This window comes from Talpa occidentalis, unplaced genomic scaffold (genome assembly GCF_014898055.3).
Source record: "Talpa occidentalis isolate TD23 unplaced genomic scaffold, MPIMG_talOcc4v2.1 talOcc4.6, whole genome shotgun sequence".
Lineage (NCBI taxonomy): Eukaryota > Metazoa > Chordata > Mammalia > Eulipotyphla > Talpidae > Talpa > Talpa occidentalis.
Genome location: NW_023604972.1, coordinates 30891621 through 30917171, shown reverse-complemented (window position 1 = coordinate 30917171; position 25551 = coordinate 30891621). Strand labels below are relative to the sequence as shown.

The window sequence follows — 25551 nt, the reverse complement described above, 5'->3', positions numbered from 1 at the left end:
ATTCCATTCTCTACGCCAGGGCCCCTAGGGAGGGGAGAGGGAACTGCGTGGCACCCTGACTCAGAAACTCCGGCCCAGGGGGTGCGGGTCCCGCCGCCTGGCGGGAGGGAGGGTGGGTGTGGGTCCCGGGTGACGCGAGGGAGGTCGGAGGCGGTCAGCGACGAGGTGACGCGCGCGGGGACCGCGCTGCCTCAGCCCACGTGTCCGAGAGGTTTAAAAGTTGGCCGGCGCGTGGGGCTGTCAGTCTGGCGGCGGGGCGCGGGGAGCCGCGTGCCAGGGACGCGGTGCCACTGCCTGGGGACTGTGCGCGTGCAGCGCGGCGGGCGCAGCGCAGGCTCTCCAGTCCCGAGCTGCCCGCAGGCACCCAGATGCCGAGAGCCGCGAGCAGGCGCCCCGGGCCGCCCCCTGGAGAGATGACCGCCGCGTCCCAGATAGTGCTGCTGCTGCTGCTCGCCTGCAGCGCGGGCGCCTGTCAAGGTAAACCCGCTCTGCGCCTCCCTGAACGCCCCTCCCGAGGTTTCTCGCGCCTTCCCCCGGAACCTCCCAGGCCTCTTGCGCCTCCTCCTGCCCCTCTCACCGCGCTCTCCTGCCTCCCTTTCTCGCCCCTTGTATTGGCTTCTGGGACTTTCCTTCACCTGGAGCCAGGGGATCCCCAAGTTCTGGCCCTTAACGACAGGGCGCAGATCACCACCCCGAGGCAACTAGCAGTGCAGGTGCCAGTGCAGGTGCCAGCGGCAGGGTTGGAACGCTTTCCATGTGTTCAGCCGAAATCTCCAGGTCGGGTGCATGGGCTGCCTGGCAGCTTGCAGGGCTTCATCAGACCCAGGGCTTCCCACCCTTGTGCCCACGGGTGACGGGAATTAAATCAGTGAAAAGTAAAATGCTTTTCCTTAGATTGCTATTACTGGAGGCAGTGATGGTTGAACCAAAACTAGTGAGTTTGGTGCTTTACCTGCTGATGTAAACTTGAAGAGTGTTTGTTCAGCTTCTTTGGTTAAGTGTGTTCCAGCCCTGTTCAGATAACCCCGAGCAGTGGAACACTCATTGTAGCGGCTTTGAAGGGATCAAGAACAGGTAAAGGGATCAACTGTATGGTAATGATGAAAAGTAGATCTTTTGTGGCCATCATGATGTAGAGAATGCAGATGTTGAATCATCAGGATGTACTTCTGAAAAGAATATATTATTAACCAATATTAACCTTAATACAATTTTATTAATGATTAAAAAATAAAAGAACAGGCTCATGACTTAGAGATTTTAAGTCACCAAATCAGTGAAAGAGATAGACTTTCTTATCACGTGGAGTTGGAGAGGCAAGTGTGCAGACCAGCTTTCCTTCAGCGCTGCAAATGAAGCCAGTGAGGGAAGAAAGGTCTTAATAACAACAGTGACTTCCTGAGCTTGGCATAGAAGAAAGAAGTGAGAAAAGCAAAAGCAATGTCTGGGAGGAAAGTCTGAAGCTTGAGACTCAAGGCAAGTCACAGGACAATATGTTAACAGTTAAAAGGTTACTTTCCCTTCTCCCCTGATTTCTAAAGGTTAACCTCCAGGCACTGTAAGGTGACTATCATTCATTCATGCCCCAACTCTGAGCCAGCGGCCACTACCTGGCTAGTCACTGTCCTGCTAAGACCATGAATTTTCTAATTTTGCAGCATTTTCTCTTAGTTTCCATCTGCTCTCATCAGTGAAGTAAAGAATGTTTTGTCATGGTTCAGAACTTGAAACCACATCTGCAGCAACCTTTGAGAGCCTGTAGCCCTGGCAGTTATGAGAGGAGGGGAAACTGAAACTATTCTTCTTTTCCTACTATGTTAACTTTAATTACTATCCTTACACTGCTTTTGATTTTCTCCTTTTCTTGAGGCTTCTCTCTCTCTCTCTCTTCTCTCTCTCTCTCTCTCTCTCTCTCTGTGTGTGTGTTTGTGTATGCCTCTGCTTAAAAAGAAAAATACTTTGGCTATAAAATATAAGCATTCAGAGGTAGCTTGAACCTTCTCTAGCACATAGCTAGCAGTGATACAGCATAACTTGTGCAAAGTAATGTTAATCTTTTTCAATTTTACATTTGTTATTGGTAAAATTACAATGACGATTTTTATCTACGTTATTAAGGAAGTAGATAACCATTGTTTTAAAAGGTAGCTTTCTCTCTGTAAAGCAAATGTACTGCCTGTGAAAGTTATATCTTACCGGCTTGCAGTGATTTTTACATCAACAGGAAATAACTGCTTTTGGGGGAGGTGGGAGAATTTTCAGGGTATTGGTGATGGGTCAAACATGGAAGGCAGTGGGTATTTTCTGTCAAAGAGACAGTCTTGAATTTTATTTCCAAAAGAGTGTATCTGCTGGCTGGCCCATCATCTCATAAGCACCCCCAATATTTCCTAAGCGAAGGAATGAGACGCCTTTTTCACTACACAGAGACCCCATTAGATTACTCTTTTGTGTCTTCCTTCCCCTTTAGACCTCCTTTTGATGCTAAAAACTAATTTTATCCTTCTAAAAATGCGGTAGGAGGTGAATATGCTTTGTGATCTGCTTTTGTCCTGAATCCAGAAAGATTGCACTGGAAAGGAAGCGTGACATGCATAAGCAAAACTAGGGGATAATCTATCAAGATTAATCATTATGCAAGCTGCAACTGTATGCATCTAAAAACAACAAAACAAATGTCACAAAGCCAGAGGAAAATAAATTAGTGTCAATAAGTGCAGCATCATTGGCAAAAACTAGTTAGCAGAGCATGCAATAGCAATGAGAAGACAAAGGGCCAGCCACAGATTTGGTGGATGGAAACTGTACTATTATTGCAGTTTTTTGTAACATTATTAAAATAAAGAAGGAGATTTCCTAAAAAAAAAGGGGCACATTGTGGATGTGTGCAACAATGTGATTAGATTTGGCCTGTGACAGTAAGTGTTCAAGCCTAAATTAAGAAGTGTCTTTTCCTATTTAAGTTTACAGCCCAGTGATTTTCGAGCAGCCTTAAAGAGTTGTGCAGCTATCACAATAATGCAATTTTCCATCACCCTCAAAAGATGTCATGTCATGTCCTTTTATAGTCAATCCCAGTTCCTATCCTGAGCCTTAGGCAACAGCTAAACTTTCTATTTCTATAGATTTGCTTTTAACGGACACTCCATCTAAACAGAATTATCCCATATTTGGTCTTTTGCATCTGACTTATTTGACTTAGCATAATATGTCTGAGGTTCATCAATGTTGTAGCATGCATCATTAATTCATTCCTTTTTTATGACCAAATCGCATTCCACTCTGTGGATATACTATATCTTTTTACCAGATGGGGACATTTGGATTGTTTCTGCTTTGGGATTATTATAAATAATGCTTCTATGCACATTTATGCACATGTTTTTGTATTTACATGTAAATAACTTATTCTTGAGAGTAATGTATTTGTAATGCTATAAAGGTTCACTTAATAATAATTATTTTTCTTTATATTGTCAAACACCTAGTTAAAATAGGGGACAGCAAGGTACCATACAAAATGAGAAATATAACCTGAAAATAAATCATATATAAATATTTAAATTAAGAAGAAATATTGTAAAATTAACATGTGAGTAAAACTTTATTTTTAGGTGCACCAATATTATCTCAAGGATTACGGCCTGAACAAGAGCTACAGTTATGGAATGAGGTAAACAATTATCCTCACATAATTTAGTGGAAACTTTACCCTTCTTTGAATTTATCATAGTAAACTCAAATAATGTGATTGATTTTTGGGACAACTACAATTTTACTAATAATCTGATATCATGATATTTAGAATTATTATGCTTAGTAAATGAAAGAATAGAATAGGAAAAAATTTTAAGAGAAATTCTCAGACTGGAATTAAAAAATGAACCAGCAATATATTGTCTATAAGAATTATACTTAGAGGACATCCCTGGTGGTGCAGCGGTTGAGCGCTGGGCTGCGAAGCTGTCCTCAGCCTCTGCAGCACCGGTTCGATCCCCAACCGCTGGGGAGAGTCCCACATGGCGTGCAGACCTCTCTTGCCGCACCTGCTGCTCCCTTAGCAGTGTACTTCAGTCTTTCTGCCTGTTCTGTTCCCCGCTCTGGCTCTGGTGAATTTTCTCACCTTCCCACGCTTCTGACTGTACCCAGTGCTTGTATAAATAAATAAATAAAATAAAATAAAATAAAAAGATTTGGGGAAAAAAAAAGAATTATACTTAGAACTGAAAAAATATGTTGAGTTTAATTATATCAAAAATAAAAATTTCTTTCCATCAGAGATTCCATGGAAAGAGGTAAGAGCCTTTGAAAGAAGATATTGACAATATCTAAAACTAATAAAGGATTAATTTCTAGAATATACAAAAAACTTTCTACAAAAAATTAATTGAATAAGGACAGGAATCAAAAGTAAAAATAGTCAAAGAGTAGAACAATTTGCAAAAGAGGAAACCTAAAAGGACAACAAGCATCTAAAGAGATGCTCAAACTCATTAGTGACAGTGAAATGAAAGTTAAGACAAGTGTCACTTTTCATCCATGAGACAGGCAAAAAACCAGAAATCTGATAATGAAAAGTGTTAACAAGGATGTAGAGTACACATACCTTTATGTAATGCTGGTGAGGATGTCAAGTGGTAGAACCATCTGAAAGCAACATAAATATCACCATGTTCTGGCATTCACTGTCCTGGGTATGTAGCCCAAAGATATTCTCCTACAGATCCATAAGTGGAGGACAAATACTATGTGGTGAATTATAGCTTTGCTTATAATGCCAGGAGTTGGAGGGAACCCAGTTATTAATCTTTGGGGAGTGGGTAGGCAACACGTGGTGGGTGTACATTATGGAGCACTCTACAGCAGTTAGATGCAACATACTACATATAGTCAGTAACATGGATGGATTTCAAAGTATAATGTTAAGTTTTAAAAAAGTGAGAAAATACCATACATCCACACAAAATAGCAGGGCAAATTTTATAAGAACATAAATGGAAGATACACATCAAATACACTAGAAGAGTTGCTTATGAAGGACGAAATGGGAAATGAGTCCAGTGATGATAGTGACCTATGAATTGAGGAGAATTTCTTTTGTACTTAAGCCACTGCAACAAAGCATTATTACTTATCAACAGGTCTTACAAACTGGGACTTTATGCAGGTCCTCGAATAATGTCATTTTATTCAATGTTGGCCAGGCTTTCCGCCCCCCCTTGTCAATGTTATAATGAAATGACAGTGAACAAAATGACATAATTTGAGGACCTGTGGTACATAAGGGAAAAAATTAAATGGTGTCAAGGACTAAACAGTCTTTAATTGCATATAAATTTATACATTCTAAGATTCTCTACCTTGGTATATCAAAATATCTGCTAGAAATATATGAACAAGATAAAGAATAATTTAGACAGCAGATACTAACATCTAATGCAGAAACATTTTAGTTGGAAATCAATGGAAAATCTTTGAAAAAGTACATTAGATAATATAGCCGGGGGGAAACTCAAATACAACTGTAAAAAAGCACTTTGATTTTTTTGTAGAAAAAAGACATCAAGATGCTAAGAACATGCAGTTAACATTTCTGCTGGAAATTTTTTAAAATTATGGGGCTACTAAAACACTGGAACCACATACTTTTCAAACCATGTATGTAGACCTAACCATTTTCAAACTGATTTAACAATGGACTCTACAGAGTTCTCAAAAGCAATTAGTGGCACTCAAAAACATTAGGGCCAGCTGAGTAAAAATAAGCACCCAAATGGTGGGTGAGCAATGCTTCTGTTCCTTAAAAAAAGGAAAACAAAGACTAAACATCTTTGCAATTATCTCCTAATGTGATTATTTGGTGTTTTTTTTTTTTTCCTTATTCTCATCAGACAATACTGGTGTACTTAACTAGTTAACCCTGAGGTTCAAGGGTTCTTTATTCTTGGACTTGGCAACCTCATAGATGGATAGCCTGGTCTGTGGGTGAACAGTTTTCAGCTTGAGGATGTGAAGTCTTCGCGTACCTAAACTACAAAAATTTCAGGAGGTATCACTTCTTCCTACTCTACTAAAGCAAATAACATTTGAAGATGATATGTAAATATTGATTAAAGTGCAAAACTCAAAGGCATATCTTCTTATGTATGGAAACAACCCAAATGGCTTTCCCATCTCAATTGACTTCTCTTTTAATTTTCCCCCACAAGTTCAGTTTAATTAAAGAATGTTTATTGAACATTTATTCTGGAAAAATTGCATGTGGCGTAACTCCTGCCCTCCAAAAATTTATCACTCCTTGCCTGTGTTTATATATCCATGATTCTGGGTCTATGTGGCATAGACCCAGAGAGGGAACAGATAGGTGGGTACAGTTGAGAGTAGAATAAAGCAATTCCCCAAATATTTGTTATAGAGAAGATGACATGTTCAGTGAGAATCAAAAATAGAAATACTGGGCCTCCCCAGTGGTGCAGTGGGCTGAGCACTGCGCTTGGAAGCTGTCTGCAGCCTCCTCAGTGTGGGTTCGATTCCCAGCCGGCCAGGGAGAAACCCACATGGTGTGGCAGACCTCTCCAGCCTCACCTGCTGCTCCCCTCAGTGGTTTCTTCGGTCTGTCTGCCTGCTTTGCTCCTCATTCTGTCTCCAGTGAATCCTCTCACCCTCCTGCGCCTCTGACTATACCCCAGTTCTTGTATATATAAATAAATCTTAAAAAAAAAAAATGATACTGTTGTGGCTTGGGATTTCCAGGCAGAAAAACCATTTAAAAAGAGAGAGAGAGAGAGAGAGAAATACACTTATACTTCTCTATAATTTTGCATATTTTTATTATTCTCTAAAGTTGAGAATCTTGTATTTTAGGATGTGTTCAACTTGGAACCAATAGGGGGTTGAGAAATTATAACTGAAGGACATGATAATCCTCCCTCAGTTTGGTATGAAAAATAGAAATTAAATTAAACTAATCTGAACTAGAAGCGTGCTCCCTGAGATATTGTGCAATAAATAGGAATCAATCTAAATCATCCCAGACAGATACAAATCATTACCATTTTTCAATCCCATTGTAAAAGGCCGCCATGAACAACTCCAGACATCTAGCATAGTGCTTAACTTCTCAGCAGTTGTTAAATGATTAATATAAATTTCATACTACAGGTTAAAATCTTTCAAATTTTCTTGTTAGGATAAAAGCTGAGAATAGTTAGTTGCCAACTGTGATTCAATTAGCCTTCATTGTAAAATAGAGCCCCTTTCTAATGCTGGCTCCTTGGTAGATAGCAATTAGATTCATGTGTAAGAATTTTACGGTATGATATTTATCATTTAGCACATATTATGCTATTGTCCTACTAATTTAGATGGTGTGGTTTGATTTACATGTTATAAAGAATCACGTGGTAACAGAATTCTACTTTATTTCAAGGCCATTTTTTGGTCATCTCTTACAACTCTCAGACTCAATAACCCAAAGATTTTTATCTCAGTATTTCATGCATATTTAAACTTCCTGGAGAGAATTTCCACACCTAGATAGCAATCCAAAGAACACAAAAACACTAATTGGAAAAGAAACCTGCACTCTCATGTTTATAATAGCACTATCTACAATAGCCAAGATATGTAAACAACATAAATGACCCAAAACAGATGAATGGACCAAGAAGATGTGCTACATATATACAATGGAATACTACTCAGTGATCAAAAAGGATAAACTCATACCAAACTAAATGACGTAAGTCAGAAGGAAAAAGATTAATACCAAATGGTTTCACTTATGTGTGGAATATAGAGAAAATAAACAAAAGGTCAGATAAAGACAAACCTTGAAAGTTGACCATATATCTGAGGCATGTAGCAGTTGTAGTAAGAGGGAAAGGGCTGAAAAGAGTAGGAGAAGAACACACTGGACTATGACTAAGGCTACCACAGGGGGATATGTGGGGGGAGCAAAGGGTACAGAGGGTCCAATGGATAATTACTGGAGCTTTGGTGGTGGGTGTGATGAAATAACATGCTATTACAGAGTTGTAATCCTATACCACTAAGACATATACTGTGTTGTATATCAACATTTCTTCAGTAAATATAATTTTACAAAAATAAATAAATAAATGTGCTGATTATCCTTAGCAACTATGATTGGGAAAATATATCCATGTGACTGGGAGTGAATCTTAGGGAAATCCCAATTCCAGGACTTTCTTAGAAAGTTTAAGAGTCTCCTCTTTCTCAGATCCGGAACGTCAATTAATGTTACATAGGTGACTTGACTTTGTAAAATCTGCTTTTCGTTTCCTGTCTATTTACAAAATGTAACTGACATTTCTGTGTTCTGCAGATAGATGATGCTTGTTCATCCTTCCTGTCTATTGATTATCAGCCTCAGGTAATTCCACATGAAGGTATTTCCTAATGATGTAGATAAATATTTTTGTAGTGCTGAAATACTCCATTTTTTCCTTTGGAACTGTCATTACTTTATAGACGTGTTAAAACATGTCTACATATTAGAAACTATTATGTCATCTTCAGGTAATAATCAGTGCTATGAGCTTAGGTTTGTAAAGTGCTAGGGCTTTTATCTCTAGATAAAGTAAATTTGCAGGTAACGTGTACATATTATAGAAATTAAAACGCCACTTTTAAAATCAAATTGTGTTGGATTTAAAATAATGTTTCTATTGCTGTATTTTGAAGCTGATATCCTGTCCAACACTGAGTGTGAAACCCATAGAGAAATAAACTGACAGAAAAAGACTTTAAAAGAACAAAGTATCATTGTAAATGAAATGTCAGTGAAATGTTGATTTGTGAGTGTGGCCTTAGATCTGATGCCAAGTATATTTGCTAGAACTGCTCCCAGAATTAAACTGGGGTTAGGTTGTGACTCAGGGTCTCTCGCCAGAGTCAAGTTTTCTGCCACAGGGCAGAGACCAGACATAAACAACCATCCAGAAAGCTGGCTCCCTAACAGGAAAGGGCTGAACAGAGCTTGCCCAATATTCTTCTCCCAATCTATCACCTATTGGGTAACTCCTCTTCCTATGGGAAAGAGTTAAGACAGGATTGGGAGGGAGGTGTGTTAGTGTAGCTCCTGTAATTGAAAACATGAGAAATGGGAAATGTGTGTCCTTTTTATACCCTCCCCATTGGACACTGCTTCTTGTGTCTGCAGTTCTCTGAGGCAGGTATATCATAGTTAGCTTCAGTGTCTTGACTTTCTTAATTAGTATCACTAGTCTCCTGCAAAAAGAAGAGGACTCAGCAGAGTCTTCATGGCACCCCTGGTCAAGATGTCTTAACTTTCAACATAGTCCTTCCAGAAGATCATCCTGGCCAGTGTAGAGAAACAGTTTTGTGTCTGTATTTCTTCTTGTGTTGTCATTGTCCTGTCTCAATCCATTCCTTTGTTGGCAGGGAATCATTTGTAGAAAGTTAGAGGCATTAGGGCCTCCCCGGTGGCGCAGTGGTTGAGCGCTGGGTTGTGAAGCTCCCTGCAGCCTCTGCGGCGCCGGTTCGATCCCCGGCTGCTCCCCGCCCACCGGAGGAGGGTCCCACATGGCGCGCAGACCTCTCCTGCCGCCCGCTGCTCCCCTCAGCAGTGTACTTCAGTCCTTCTGCCTGTTCTGCTCCCCGCTCTGGCTCTGGTGAATTCTCTCACCCTCACACGCTTCTGACTGTACCCAGTGCATGTATAAACAAACAAACAAATAAATAAATAAATAAAATACGTGCCTCTTTAAAAAAAAAATGTTTAAAAAAAAAAAGAAAGTTAGAGGCTTTAGATGGTAAGGCATGATCAGGATCACAATAGATGATATTTATGAATAATATGTCAAAGCACTCAGGGAGCACTGATGGATCAATGATTTGTAATAGATATTGATCATCAGCAAGCTTTTGCATTGTGTTTGGAATTCAGGAACACCCCGAGGATGACTTTTAATTTCCACAATAGTGAAAGGATGAATTTTTAAGCACTTATCTAAACATCAAAATAAACTAAGTGTTTTTTTGGATATGAATACAATGCACCTTTTGAGGAGAGTCTGGTCCTTTTACTAAGGAATCTTTTACATTAACCAAATTAACTTTAAAAACCATTCATTTTCACATTAACTCTTATTTTATTGTTTATGCAGTTATACATTTTTACTTCATAGAAAATAAAGGATTTTTAAGGTCCACAAATAAAATGTTAGTATGAGAAAAATCCATGAAGAGTGGCTGTGGCTATACCAGAATTAGGGGATGAGGGAAATGCAATTTGTTTTGAAACTTTTTCTGTTAAACTTCAACCTCACTTCCAAGCCTCATCCACCTTAGAAGTTGCTTTCTTAGGAGACATTTATTCTCCTCATAAATTTATTTCTTCCTTGAGTTGAGAGATACATCTTTAACACATGATTATTTCTTTTTATTGTTTTATCTTTTACAGCATTTCTAGATTGGCAATGAAAGGAGCTTTCAGGGATTTATTTCCAGATTTCTTTTATGAGTTGACCTGTGTTTACCTGTTCTTGAAGGGGGAAAGTGAGAGAGGAGGTTTCAGTGGCCATGCTCTGCTTTTCCTCTCATCCAGGTCCCAGCCTCAGGCTTAACTGTCATTACCAATGCAACACAGGAATGTCTAGAGGTCAGAAGAACTGCTTAGAGGTCACTCTGCCAACTATTAGCCTTCGTGCTATCAGGCAAGTGACAAATCTTCCAGGAAACTCACTTCCTTCATGCATGAAGAATAACAGTTCGTGTCCTGATACCTCACAGCTGTGCATGAGTGTTTGGTGATTTATTAAAGCACTAGATAAATAGGAGCCATTTTATTATTATTAATAAATAACCCAACAATTTGCATAGTAGACAAACAAATGGAAAAAGACAAGGAAGATCTCTGATGCTAAGAAGAGTGCTCAGAGAGGCTGTTTCATGACTCTAGCCATATCCTGAACTACAACCAACCATGCTAAACATGCACTGTTCAATGGCTGAGAATATTAGTGGCCCTAAATGATCCTACTGATGAGTATTCTAAATTAAAAGTAACTGCAGCTGTAAATCAAGGTTTGCAGGTCACACATTTTTAAATGCTGCTGTTGTTAACTAATTGCTATGCACTTGGACCTTGCAAAGAGCTTTACCTCTATTTAATCCTTCCAAGAGCTCTTGACAGTGATGTTTTCATCCCTGATTTATGGCTGAAGACACTGTAGTTTAGACAGGTTAGGTAACCAGCCCAAGGTAACACAATTTGAAGAGTAGGAATAGGATTTGCACAGATACAGAGTTACAGGCTGCTCAACTCTGTAGCCCATGTTTTTAACTACTCATTATATTGCCCCCTCCATTGTTCTGCTTCCTCATTTCTTCAAATATACATTTATTAAGTAGTTAATTGTGGTACTACTGTGTGAAATTCTGTGCAAAGTAGGTTTCGCCCCTGCTTGTCCATTTGTGCCACTCCCCAACACGCCCAACTGGCTGCAAACCACAAGGAGCTCTGCCCTACTTCTGTGCTCAAATGCTTTGAAAAACCTGATCCTGGGGTGTGCAGTCAGCAGCCTCGAAGCGTGGTAACTCAGATTAGGTGCACCTCGCACAGCTTCTTCCCCTCCAACACCCATTGTTTGCAAGCAATTGCAGGGTTTTCAAATTAGTCAATAATGAGTAATAATCAGAGAGGTTCACAGTTTTGGCATGCAGATTCAGACTTTATTACAAGTTGGAGAGGATAATCCCTCTTTTGGCATTGCCTTACCTACTGTTAGTCACAGAATTTCATGGGCTCTTAGCAAGTACTGAGAGCTATGAATCTGAACCACAGTGGAAATTTTAATCAGCCTTAAACATACAGTAACAGGGTTTCTTTTTTCCGGTTGGAAGGAAAGTTTTACTCATAAGAGCCAAGTTTTTGTCATGTGAGAAATCAAGAGATTCCAATACAGTTTCTATTAACCACAAGAAGGATTCTGGGTAATGGGACTATCTCTGTGGTCCTGACATTCTACAGTTTTATCTTCTCTACAAATGTTGTTAAAGCAAAAGCGCCTCTATATGTTCTCATTTCCATTAGGCATCCAGTGCACTGGAGGAGCTTTGCCTCACAATTATGGGGATTCTACCAAAGCCCCAGGTAAGTTTGGAATCGTATTTTATTTACAGGCAAAACACTGCCCAGTGAATTCCTCCTGGAAGCAAACATACCCAATTTAGGAAGCATGCCAAGGGGAGCTAGAGGAGGATAAATTGGTTTGGATGAGAAACAAATACTTGAGTTGCTCTACTGTCTGAGAATTTAAATGTAATGTCATATTAATGCAAACTGGAAAATCATTGTTCCCCTCTGTAGGGCCTCAACTACAAGCTTACCCAGTGCTAAATGGCGGGAGATGAGAAAGCAGGACACAAAATCCGTATGTGTGGAGCACAGTCTCTATTAGGAGGCAATAGATGAAACACAGGTAGCAAAGGTGGCAGTGGCAGTCCCCTGGGCTCCAGCCATAGCAGTGTTACGTGTCCTGTGAATGGCCAGTAAGAGGCCCAAGAGAGGCCAGCCCTGAGGAGACCTATTAGCTTTTTTCCCCCAAAGATTTATTTTTGTTTATTTGTACATACAAGAACTGGGGTGTAGGCCAGAGGTGCAGGGGTGGTAAGAATATTCACCAGAGACAAAGTGGGGAGCAGAACAGAGAGATCTACTGAAATACACTGCTTTGAGGAGCAGCAGACAAGACAGGAGAGGTCTGCTGTGCCCTGTGGGTCAGCTCCCTGACCGGGGATCAACTCAGGCCACAGTGGCTGGCGATAGCTTAATAGCACTGAGACTTTAACCCCTAAGGCACCCAGAAGCCTCCCCCACTAGTTTTTTTTATGATTTATAGTCAAAGCCAGCACAGGGCCAAGTTTAGGCCTAGTTTACATAAGTATGTTTGTGCATGCAAATTATACATCAAGGTTATATATTGTTTACTGCTTTCTGCACATGCAGATTATGTCTCAAGGTTACGTGTTATCTATTAGACCATCTGTGCTGGAAGGTCACTGGGGAAAACAGTCTGAGATACTCCAAGAAGACTGTGTTTTCCCATGGACCCTACATCCTCAAATGTAGATGTGTTCCAGTTCTGATAAGAGAAATTCGGAGTCATTTTGGTTCCTTTTCACTCTCTGATTCATAGCACAGTTGGACAACAGATGCATCTTTTTGAGCTTGGAGATTAAGATATTGTACTTTGTTAGAGAGAAGGACATTAAGAATATGGTGATGGTGCACAAGTGAATTGGTGGTGGGAATTTTACAGGGACTACATCTGAGAGGAGAAAGCGAACATGAACAAATGATGAATAAAAATGAACAATGATGTAAAATATACATAAGTAAATAAATTAAAAAAAAAATAAAACAGCGTAAGGCCTCCCTGGTGGCACAAGGGGCTGTGAAGCTATCTGCAGCCTCTGCAACACGAGGTCCATCCCTGGCTGGTCAGGGAGCTACCCACCTGGCGCAACAGACCTCTCCTATCGCCTGCTGCTCCCCTCAGCAGTTTATTTCAGTCAATCAGCCTGTTCTGCTCCCCACCCTGGCCTGTCTTTGGTGAATCCTCTCACCACTCCCCCACCCCTGCACCTTTGGCCTGTATCCCAGTTCTTATATTCATAAATAAATAACTCTTAAAAAAATAAATAAAACAATGTAAATACAAAAATCAGTTGTAATTGTCAAAATCAGTTTGAAAATTATATTCTTATGATGTCTGATAATTTGTTTCTTCTTATTTCCTTATTAAAGATAAGAGCCTCTGGCTTAGAATTATATGTTTCTTTGGCCATTCCAATTTAACCTATGATCACTGATACATTCTGACTTGTTTACCTTTTACATACAAGAGTTCAGAGAGGCCTTGGTATTTTGAAAAGTGAAATCATTCAAGTGTGTGTCTTTCCAGTGTTTGTAATGGTGACATTTTCCCCAAAATTTCACTTTTCTTCCTAATTAAGATAAATTACTATGTTTTCTATAGCCATTATTTTATTTTTGTGTTATAAAGCAAATGAGAATAAGAAAGAATAACCCAAAAAAGGGGGGATCATATGACTCTTCTTAAAAACAAATTTTTGGACATAGAGAAGTTTATGAAATAAAGCAAAAACAACTCATAATTTAGTGATAACACCTACAAATATTTTTAAATGATATGATACAATCTTATAGCATTGTAAACTTTAACTATATGTTATTATTATACATAATATGCATTACAATTTTATAATGCATAATATAACAATATTTATGTTTCTTTTTAACAGGAAACAGATGAAAAAGATGATACCAAAAGGGTAAGGTGATTTCCACAAATATATACATTAAAAAATAATAAATGAAACCATTAAGCTCACTACCTTTTTTTTTTTAATAGTTCTTATTTCATTATTCAAAGACACAGAAGTTGGGCAATTCAAATGTTGTGGTAAGTTGGGAATTACTTCTTATTAATAATCACTAGTATTTTTTTTCTTTAAAAATCTGGTTTTGCAGTGTATCTAATAGAGCTAGATTAAAATTCATGTTTTTCAGTTTAAGAGTTTATATGTGGGTAAACAAATGGAATTAAATATTTATTATACATTTATATTTCAATAACTACATGTATATTAAATCAATTCATTTATCCAACAATTACTTACTGAGTATCAACTTTGTGCCAAGCACAATTCTAGGTACTAAAAATATAGCAGTAAATTAAATATAAAATAAAGCAAGAAATCCTTGTCTCATGAAATTTACATTCTAGAGGCAAAGGAAAAAAACAAATAATAAACTAAAATGTATTGTTTTAGATGGCATGTAGTACGGGGGGGGGGAAATAGTTTTATTCAAAGGCATTTTAAGAATCATTGTAAAAGATGATTGTCAAAATGTAATTAAATGTAACTAAAAATATCCAATTTTCTTCCTAATATCTCTTTATTTGTAAATAAGCATTTAATGTGAGAATTTACAAAAATTCGCGAGAATTCATTGCACTTATTTTTTTAAAAATAATTTGTTTTATTTATTTATTTATGCATACAAGAGCTGGGGTATAGGCCAGACCTGCAATGGGGTGAGAGGATTTGCCAGAGACAGAGTAGGGAGCAGAACAGGAGGACTGACTGAAATTTCCTGCTAAGGGGTGCTGTCTGCGGTGAGACAGGAGAGGTCTGCTGCACTACGTGAGTTAGCTCCCTGGCCAGGCATTGAACTCTGCAGTGGCTGGTGACAGCTTCATAGTGCTGAAACTTAACCCCTTGCACCACCCAGGAGGCCTGCATTGCACTTTTTAATTGTGTGGTTTTAATGATAGATTTTCTTTCTATGTACGGATTAAAAAAAAATGCTAACCAACCTACTCTGGTGTTTAAGTCTAGAATACTCAGTAATTATTTGACTACAATATTTTTTATAAGCTTGTGACTCATTGATCTATTCAGGAAATGAGGAACATAGTGTATTTGAAACCTGTGTGTACTTGTGGAAAGGTAACTGTAATCTTAAACTCAGTTTTAAGTGTTTATCACATTGAACATTCTTACATATAAAGGAGTGAAAGTTAGTTTATACTGGTGTTAAACAAAATACAAATTGAATTGGCTAACATAGCTATCACATAGGACTCAAAGTAATCCATTTGATAAATGAATTTAATGTTTGTAAGCAGGTTCAATTCAAACCATGCCTATAAAATGAAACTATCATGTATCCACCTGTCTTAAATGTACGGTCCTTTTTTTCTGCTTAGCACCTTTACGTTTGGAGAAAACATATCTTAGTCACAGTTTTCACAATCAACAACACGTTGCCATTTTATGTATTCCCTGTTATCTTGTTCCATATGTTCAGTTTTAGATAAAAGATATCATTTATCAAGGAGTTTGCCAGATGTGTGCACAGTGTAATCTTCCAGACAAACATTTTCATGATGGAAAACTGATTCTCACAGAGTTGGTTGCATCTGTCCCAAATCATTTTAAGGAAGTGTGGAAGCAGACAGCTTTTTGCCCCTCAGAGATGCAGGCAGGTGTTTTATTTATTGGCAGCTGATGACAGAACGGAGGCCCTCAGGACAGTGCGTCTTCAATAGGATGACAAAGATTCTGGTGTAGAGCTACCAAATTGTATCCCCACTCTTAGCTAATTAATTCTCCAGGCTTTTGAAGCGCTCTCAAAGGACTGTCTTAGACAACATCTTTCTTGTTCTTTTTCGTCTGGAGCAAATCTGGTGGGTAAAAACAAAAATAAACAAATAGGAAACTGTCTTTATGCTCACGCTGAGAAGCCTTTTTGCTCATTGTGTGTGTTCGTGTCTCTTAGTCGTCGTCTGTTGTGCATCCGCTGCTGCACCTCGTTCCTCAACTGCATGAGAGAAGAATGAAGAGGTTCAAAGTGGACGTATGTAATGTCAATTGCATGCCGCACTGTGTGGGGCAGCCCTTTCTGTAATTCCCAGTTGTGGTGGTATATCCTTCTTGAGGATAAACCCTACATACAGCCCAGTTAATCTGTATAACGGCATCTGTATGCAGAGGTATTTCCACACTCAGGAAGAATTGGACTCCTCCCCAAATTAGGTCCCTTTTTTTTTTTTTTTAAGATTTATTTATTTATGTATACAAGAACCGTGGGTACAGGCCAGAGGTGTGTTTGTGGGGTGGGGCAGTGAGAGGATTCACCAGAGACAGGGTGGGGAGCAAAACAGGCAGATCTACTGAAATACACTGCTGAGGGGAGCAGTGGGCGAGACAGGAGAGGTCTGTGCCATGTGGGACACCTCCCTGGCCGGGGATTGAACTCGTGCTGCAGTGGCTGTGGTCAGCCCCATAGTGCCGCATCTCAACCCCTTTCGCCACCAGGGAGGCCCCACATTAGGTCCCTTCCAACTCTACCTGTGGGCAGTGAGGAAAGCTGGGGTGAGTTCCCTTCCAAGGGCCACGGCCCTCTCAGTGAGAAAATCTGGTCCTGATTTAAGAAAGGACATACAGCAGTGTGCCACTCATAGGGCATAAAAGGAAAGGCAACTTACTGTCCCTCTCTGTACAACTTGGCAAATGGCCAGGGTGACAAATTCTATCCAAGGAATTAAAATGTTAGTAAACCTCATGCAGTGAATATGTCAGAAACTAAAAATAGGTGTTTTTTTCCCACATTAACAAAAATAGGACCCAAATCTAGTCTCTATGTTTAAGATGAATATAACTGAGTTATCACATCTTTAACTAGAAGTTAGGTTTTTTTTTTATTGTCCTGATAAAAAAAGAATGATGATGTTAGGCCTCCCCAGTGGCGCAGCGGTTGAGCGCTGGGTTGCGAAGCTGCCCGCAGCCTCTGCAGCGCCGGTTCGATCCCCAGCTGCTCCCCGGCCACCGGAGGAGGATCCCGCATGGCGCGCAGACCTCTCCTGCCGCCCGCTGCTCCCCTCAGCAGTGTACTTTGGTCCTTCTGACTGCTCTGCTACCCGCTCTGGCTCTGGTGAATTCTCTCACCCTCCCGCGCTTCTGACTGTACCCAGTGCTTGTATAAATAAATAAATAAATCTTAAAAAAAAAAAAATAGTAACCGAAAAAATTTCATGAGAATCATAAAATGTTAAATTCTTTCCCATTAAATGAATTCTTTTCCTTTAAAGGATAACCCCTCAAAATATACCCATTGTATAATGGATTTGTTTCTGTTTGGTATATTTTATTATCATTATCTGTAAGTATAAATTATATACTCTTTTGAAGTCTCATGGAATATAGTTTATCGACACTTTCACTTAATTTAAGCTAAAGTTCCTATAGAAATATTGTGCATTTAAGTTCTGACACAATTCTTTGTTGTGTTTTTCCCTGTTCACATGTTAACACATACAATAGATATTTTAAAGAAATTACTTCATTCTAACAATATGTTGAAAGGAGACTTTATATGTAGTTAATTATTGTCTTTCTACTTATTGATGAATATGTGTACAGCTACAACCTTCCTGAAAATAGAATGTTATATTGATAAGAAAATTAATATAAAATATAATGTCTGATGATACTGCTAGTTGCTGAAAATTCTTCAGCTAAAGAAAAAGATTATTTATTGATGTGAATTATATATTCAAGTCCTTGATTCCCCTTTAGTTATGATAATTGAAAATAACTTTGAACCTCCCTATAATGTCAAGAAGAATGTGAATTTATTTTTTTTATTTAAAAAAACCTTATTTTCTCTTCCAGGAAGAAATCCAAGTTCCTCCTGCAAGTAAACGTCAAAGAATGTTTGCATTCAGGGTATGCACATACTGTGTTTTTAAAAAATCAATAGAAAAATACTTTCACTACGTCACGAGTTTTAAGTTTTGAAGTTTACTTATAGCTTTATGACATCAGGTGTTACAGTACACTTATTAAATCACCTTATTAGTTTAATACCGTGACATCTCTGTTCTCTAATCTACTAGTCATATTTGTAATTCTCTAATTACATTCACCTGTTTCACAGTTCTATTCCATAACACTTCAGGTGCAAGAAGTGAGTTTCTTGCTCACTTTATTCTCTAGATTTTGAAGCTCATTTACTAAATTTTTGATTCAGTAGACTGGAAGAGTGTCACATTTTCACAATTGTTTAAAAAAAATTCAACTACAAGAAGAGGCAAAACATTGTAATTGCATTTCATATTTGTATATCCAGATTGTAGATGAAATGTGAGTTTCTTTTTAAGCAGCTCTATTTTCTAAAGTATTTGTATAATTAATACATTAGCAGAGATTTTTCATTTATTCATTTTGGAGCTATTTATTGAAGTCCTACTATGTGCTGGGCAATGTACCAAAGGTTAGAAATATAAAGACAGGATTTCATTCTTATGCTCTAAGTTTGCAGCCTCATATAGGACATATTGATAAACAAATACAAAATGCTATGTTAATTATCCCTTCAATCCAGGACTGTGATTTCTAGAAAAATGTAGTCACACAAGTCTGCAGAGTGGAGGAGTTACAGAGAATGCTGTCAGGGTTAAGTTTGAAGAATTAGCAAGAATTTGCCAATGAAGTATTTAGCTAAGGAATTTCAATTTTAATGTGAAGGCTAAGGCAGGATTTGATTTTGGAATCTAGTTATAACAAAATAGACAATGGGTTGAAGGAAAGAACAAGACTAGATGGACAAAAACAATATTAAACAACCTTGACTTAATTTGGTTAATTTAATTTCACATCAAAATAAAATTGTGAACATTTGTTTTTAAACTTTGGGGCTTTCAATGAAATAAACAAAATCAAATAATGTAAAATTTAATGTTGTCCTCAGCAGCTTTAGCATCATCCAGAACTTATTAGAAATGTAAGTTTTAGGGTACCACTCTTAACTTGTAAAAACTCTAGCTGTGTGATCCAACAATTTGTGTTGGAACAAAACCTCCAAAGATTCTGATGTCCATTAAAGTCAAACACTTATTGAGATCAGTATAAGCTGTGAAATTTAACTAGGAATGTTAATTTTTCTCCTTAATTATACTGATTTTTATTTCAATTTATTATTTTGTAGCCACGCAATGGGAGAAGGTCAGAAGATTACATTTAAAATGGTGTGAGAAGAAACAAAGCAAGCAAACAAACAACAAAACAAAAACAAACCCTTAGAATGACGACAGATGTTGGTTATCAGAGGAGAAGGGGGCATGGGTGGGAGTACTGGGCGGGGAGGGTCAATTGGATAGTGGTAGATTAAAACTAGATCTTAAGGGGTGAACATGATATGTTAAATACATTTGTGAAACTGTACTCCTGAAATTTATATGGTGTTGTAAATCAATCTTACCTCAATAAAATAAAGTGGTATGTGCTTCAAAATTCAATTCAGTTTGAAATTTTCTGTCATTTTCAGATATTCACAAATTAAACTATGCTCAGTATATTTATATTATTTGACTGAAGGTCACTAATGTTCTACATGAATACTACAATTAGAGGGACTATAATGATTGAGCCTAGTTGTGAGGACTTTGATGAAAAATGCTAGTATTTTAGGACTAGCTTTCCTTTGTCCATGTCGTATACTCCTGAGACTATGTCACAATGGCCATCATAATTGTTTTTAGAGACGTTGAATTTATTATCATTTGTTGTCAGGAATTACATTCTTATTTTGGTAATTGCTGTCCAAATAATGGTCCAGAACTTAGTGAATGTATCTCTGTCTTCCAGATGACCCATATTCAAAGATTCTTTATAAAGAAATAACTTACCATTTATAGGGAACTAAGAAAATATGAAAAGATGTGCGAGTATGACTTCTAATTTGAGATTCCTAGAGTCTCTACCTCAGTGCTTGAATTACAGTAGATATTTAGCAGCTACTGAATGCCCCTACATGTTTAGTCAATATATTATTAATAATATCTTGTAAGGCTTTGATTTTTAAATTAAATCAAAATTCAGAGTGATAAACTTATACCACATAAATACAAATATATTCTACTAACTTTATGTAATCCTAAATGCAGATACCATGATTAGTATATTTTTACAAATATTTCATTCATATGACTAATCTCAACCCTTAAATACAGATTTATCTTACAAATGTTAAAATTCTTAATATTTTCTCATGGGAAAAAAAATCAAAACACACTATTTCTAATCAAAGGAGACATCAACACCAAAGTTTTACAGTATGTAGGAAATGAAGATAATAAAAGCATTGTATATTAACACAGGACTGCCAAAACCATAGCCAGTGGAAAATTCAATGTTTTCAACACTATCAAGCAAGAAAAGATGAGTGGATTAAGACTAACACTGCAAGTTTATAAAGAGCAACAAGCTGAACATCAGGAAAGTAAAGAGAAGAAAATTGTAAAGTCAAAGATGAAATTGCTAAATTATAAAATAGTAAAGTAGAAAATTGATAAAACAAAAATCTAATTCTTTGCAAAAATCAAAATTAAAATGAACTAATAATTAGCCTAGCCTAATCAAGAAAAAAAGGCAGAAACCAAAAGTATCACAAATGTATATGAAAAGAGAAACTCTAAGCCAGGTATAGAAGAAATGGAAATTATAGAAGAGTACTTTTCAAAGTTCCTGTTATGAACTTATTATTATGAAGCCTCATTAGCCCAGTGGGAATTCCTATTAGTAATCAAGTAGGTCCACCCTATTTATAAATATCAGCACAAAAATTTTAAAGAAATATTAGTAAATAGTAATGAACAGTATATTAAAAGAAAAATATGGTTCCATGAAGTTTGTTCTAGCCTCTCAGGATAGTTCAGCATTAGAACATCTATTAAACTATTTTCACTACTGGAAGAAAATGTATATGACCATTTCAATAGATGCTTTTGGTAAAACTCCAAATCAATTTCTGATGTCTTAAAGAAGATTCTATGAAAAGAGATGAATCCTTTCCTAATGTTATTTATATAAGCTTTCAAACAAAGTCAGTAGCAGACTTGATAGCATCTCCACTAATGTCAGGTGCAAAAAACAGGATACACTGTCAATTTTCTTAATGTAGTTCTTATTGCATTAACCCATTCAGTGAGACAAGAAAGACATAAAATATACAAATATTGGAAAGTGAAGAAAAAATATGTGTTCATGGAGGGTATAATTAGAAACTTTCATTTTCAATATTTGGCATTAACTCCCTTTTCAGCAAAAGCTTGTTTAAATTATGTCCATGTTAAGAATATGAACATTTTTTCATTTCTCAAGGAACAGAGAACAAAGAGTTAATGGAAAAGAAACTTATTTGATGATTTTCTTTTATATTCTACAAATGTGGAGGGTATTTACAAAATGTGAACAAAAGCAATTTAATACTGAATGGGAAAGAAAAAAAGTCTGTGATTATAACACTAAAGTAAGTTGAAATTGTCCACAAATGTGAAATGGAATTTAATACATGATTTGAACAATTTACTGAAAAATTTTCTCTGAAATTGAGAAAAATAGGTTTATTTGGATTGTTCCCAAAATTAGGGGCTCCACAAATTAGTTCACTCAGGATTTCATTTTATTTTGTCAATAGATAAATAGTTCGGTGATTATTTTTTTCTTGTTTTTCTCTTCTGATTATCTGAGGCCTTGCTTTGTTCTGATGAGTTATAGTTCCATAGAAAGTGGTTAGAGATAAAATAGGATGATTTAGTTGCAAATACACACACAAAAAAATACAAAAAGAAAACTGCAACTTTTGAAATATTTTATCCACAAATCTTGTTATCTATATGCTTTAGGAAACCACTTTTTTATATAGTAAAATACCGTTAAAATTTTGGAAAATACAGAGAGAATAAGCGTCAGAGACTAAATGATAGCTATTTTTCAGTATGTATATTTTTAGCTAAGAAATAGCTCAGATGTCAATTTTATCATATATAACAAAAATTTTAGAGATGTTAATATATGAGCCTTATATACACACATTCATATACTCATTTATACTTGGATCTCACTTGATTTTTCTTACTTTACAGGATACCAATTATTATCCACAGAGACAACAACGTAGAATACAAAACACACTGACAGTTTGTTTTCTTCTCAAAACAACCCTGGCTAAGTTTACCATATTTGAGATCCCTGTGTTGCAAACATTCTCAGTAAAAATTGATTAAGATTGTAAATGTTTAATTTATGAAAATTAAAAAAGCAAAGCATCAAAATATTTTTCTTAGTGTTGTAATGATAGTGTGTAATAAACTGTAATGACACCCTTTGATCACTGCTGCTTTTGACAGTAGATGCCCATGCTCTTTTGTAATTTTTTTTTAGATTTATTTATTTATTTATACAAGAGCTGGGGTACAGGCCAGAGGCGTAGGGGCTAAGAGGACTCACCAGAGGCAGAGTGGGGAGCAGAACAGTGGGATCTACTGAAATACACAGGCAGACTGACCGAAATACACTGCTGAGGGGAGCAGCAGGTGAGACAGGAGAGGTCTGCTGTGCCATGTGGGTAGCTCCCTGGCTGGGGATCGAACTCGTGCTGCAGTGGCTGCAGATAGCTTCTTAGGTTGCGTCTTAACCCCTTGTGCCACCAGGGAGGCACTTCTTTTGTAATTTTTAATGGTACATGGAGGGTTGAGTGTTAATGAGCTATTTTGGTTTATTCTATTTGGTCTATGTCAGTGACAAAATCACTAGCTCCTCTAATAGAATGTCCCAAAGAATACAATCTTGGAACATGAATACCAACTAAAATGATGTGAGTTGGAGAGTTTGGCCCTGATTCATCCAATAGTTCAATGAGCAAGTTCCAATTATAGACTAAACTAGATGTCTGATTACAACAAACATATCAGAGGGCAGTTTTTTCTATCAACTAGTAGTATTCAGTTTATTTAATCTTCAATTAAGTTGTTTCACCCTACAACTTCTTGTCGATTACCAGAAAGAAAAACATTCTTTTTTATAAATTACTCTGCTTTTAGAAAGTGTAAATGGCCACCCGTCATAGCTTTTTTTAAATTTATTTTATTATTATTTTTTAAATTTTATATTTTTTTTACATCATTTTTCATTTTTGCACAATGTATGCATTTTCATCTTGGTTATAGTTCCCATACAATTCCCACCCCGCTTTGTTTTGATCCTACTCCATCCTCCCCCACCTGCAGTGTGTCTCAGGTTCATGGTTGCTTGTTGATTTTGTTTTTTACTTTATTATAATTAGTCTTTTTCCTGGTCCCTTATTTAGGTTTTCTAAATTCCTGCTATGAGTGAGACCATCCAGTATTTTTCTTTTTCTTTCTGGCTTATTTCGCGGAGCATGATCCCTTCTAGCTCCATGCATGTTGCTGCAAATTGCATGAGTTTATCTTTTTTGATGGCTGAGTAATATTCCATTGTGTATATGTACCACATCTTCTTGATCCAGTCATCTATTTTGGGGCATTTGGGTTGTTTCCATAGCTTAGCTAGTGTAAATAGTGCTGCTATAAACATATGGGTGCAGGTGCCCTTTTGAATTAATGTTTCTGTGTCCTTTGGGTAAATACCTAAGAGTGGAATTGCTGGATCATATGGAAGCTCCATCTTTAGCAGGTTGAGGGATCACCACACAGCTTTCCATAGTGGTTGGACCAGTTACACTCCCACCAGCAGTGCAGGAGAGTTCCTTTTTCTCCACATCCTCGCCAACATTTGTTGTTGCTAGTTTTTTAATATGTATCATTCTTACTAGTAGAGGGTCATGAACACACTGAGAAAAGTTTTTTTTTTTACATCAAATCAGTGTTTAATGGACACAAAATTAATTTAAGATGGATGCTGAGATTGTTTCCTATTGGGTTTTCCTAGGTTTTCCCATCTGACTTGCCTCTTGGATAACCATCTATTTCACAAAGCAAGTTCCTTGTTGTTGAAAGGATGCTCTCTGAGTAGGTAGGATTAGATTCGATACTCTTCAGAGTAGAGAGTTTTTTTGTCTTGCTAATGTTGAGCATGGATTATAGCAAACATTACGCATTTTACTAACAAAGTCCTGAATTCACTTCTTGCCAACTCATACAAAGAACATAAGGACAGAAGGAAAGGAGGCTAAAATGTACATTCTTCTTTTAAAAACAAATTTTCTTGGGCCTCCCTGGTGGCGTAGTGGGTTGATCACAGCGCTGTGAAGCTGTCCACAGCCTCTGCAGTGCAGGTTCGATTCCCGGCGGGCGAGGGAGAGTCCCACATGGCGTAGCAGACCTATCCTTTCACGCCCACTGCTTCTCTCAGCAGTGTATTTTGGTCCTTCTGCCTGTTCTGCTCCCTGCTCTGTCTCTGGTGAATTCTCTCACCCTCATGCACCTCTGTCCTTTACCTCAGTGCTTGCATAAATAAATAACTCTTAAATAAATAAATAAATAATCACAAGCATGAAAACTACCAAAAAAATAAATTAAATAAATTGTCTTAGCAAGAGGAGGCAGGGCCTCCTGTAAAAAGACAGATGCATAGGACAACATTAGCTAGTGCTGTGCATGGTAATTTGACGATGCTGGGTTTTGCATTGTCTAAGTAAGGAAAGGGAGTCCAATATTAATTCAAGTACCAGTTCCCAGGAACTCAGAAATCCAGAGGGTCTTAGAGCACTGGTTTTTTTTTTTTTTTCAGAGCTCCCACAACATTAAAACAAGACAAAGAACTACCAAACACATGGTTACAAAAATTGTGGGATGTTTTAAAATATTTTATGTTTAATAAATGAATAACTTACACACAAACATAACAATATGTAGACTATTAGGGGTTTAGGATTTGTGTTGTTAAATGAGCAACACAGAGAGAGTGGTTCAATGCTGAACCCAAGTTTAAAATTGTGTAATTGAAAACAAAATCCTTTTTCTTCTTTTCCCAATCTTATCAGTCTATCTCTGTGACCATGTGTATAACCTTATTTGGTGATAACATCAAAAGCCTCCCCCATGTTCCTGAGAGCTCTCAGGAAAAGTCCCTGCCTTAACTTAAACACCAAGGAACCCACCTGTCTAGTTTTTCTACTTAGAGGCTGAGTTCCTGTTTCTTAAGGCAGTG

At 37.5% G+C, this 25551-nt stretch overlaps 1 protein-coding gene across 1 annotated transcript; it reads left to right on the top strand.

Moving 5' to 3' along the window:
* The first annotated feature begins 350 nt into the window (after positions 1–350).
* On the top strand, positions 351–19965 carry NMU (neuromedin U). The gene is made up of 9 exons (XM_037529707.2): positions 351–477; positions 3615–3673; positions 8348–8395; positions 12080–12139; positions 14314–14343; positions 14424–14474; positions 16358–16435; positions 18253–18306; positions 19568–19965. Exons 1-9 carry the CDS (start codon positions 369–371, stop codon positions 19601–19603), a joined length of 525 nt encoding a protein of 174 aa, XP_037385604.1. The 5' UTR covers positions 351–368; the 3' UTR covers positions 19604–19965.
* Positions 19966–25551: the final 5586 nt, after the last annotated feature.

What these genes read in the sequence shown, in the direction of transcription:
- NMU (XM_037529707.2), top strand. Translation starts at nt 369, where the DNA reads ATGCCGAGAGCCGCGAGCAGGCGCCCCGGGCCGCCCCCTGGAGAGATG. An exon ending in CAGCGCGGGCGCCTGTCAAG is followed by an intron (nt 478 to 3,614) that starts GTAAACCCGCTC and finishes CTTTATTTTTAG; the next exon opens with GTGCACCAATATTATCTCAA. An exon ending in CTATTGATTATCAGCCTCAG is followed by an intron (nt 8,396 to 12,079) that starts GTAATTCCACAT and finishes CATTTCCATTAG; the next exon opens with GCATCCAGTGCACTGGAGGA.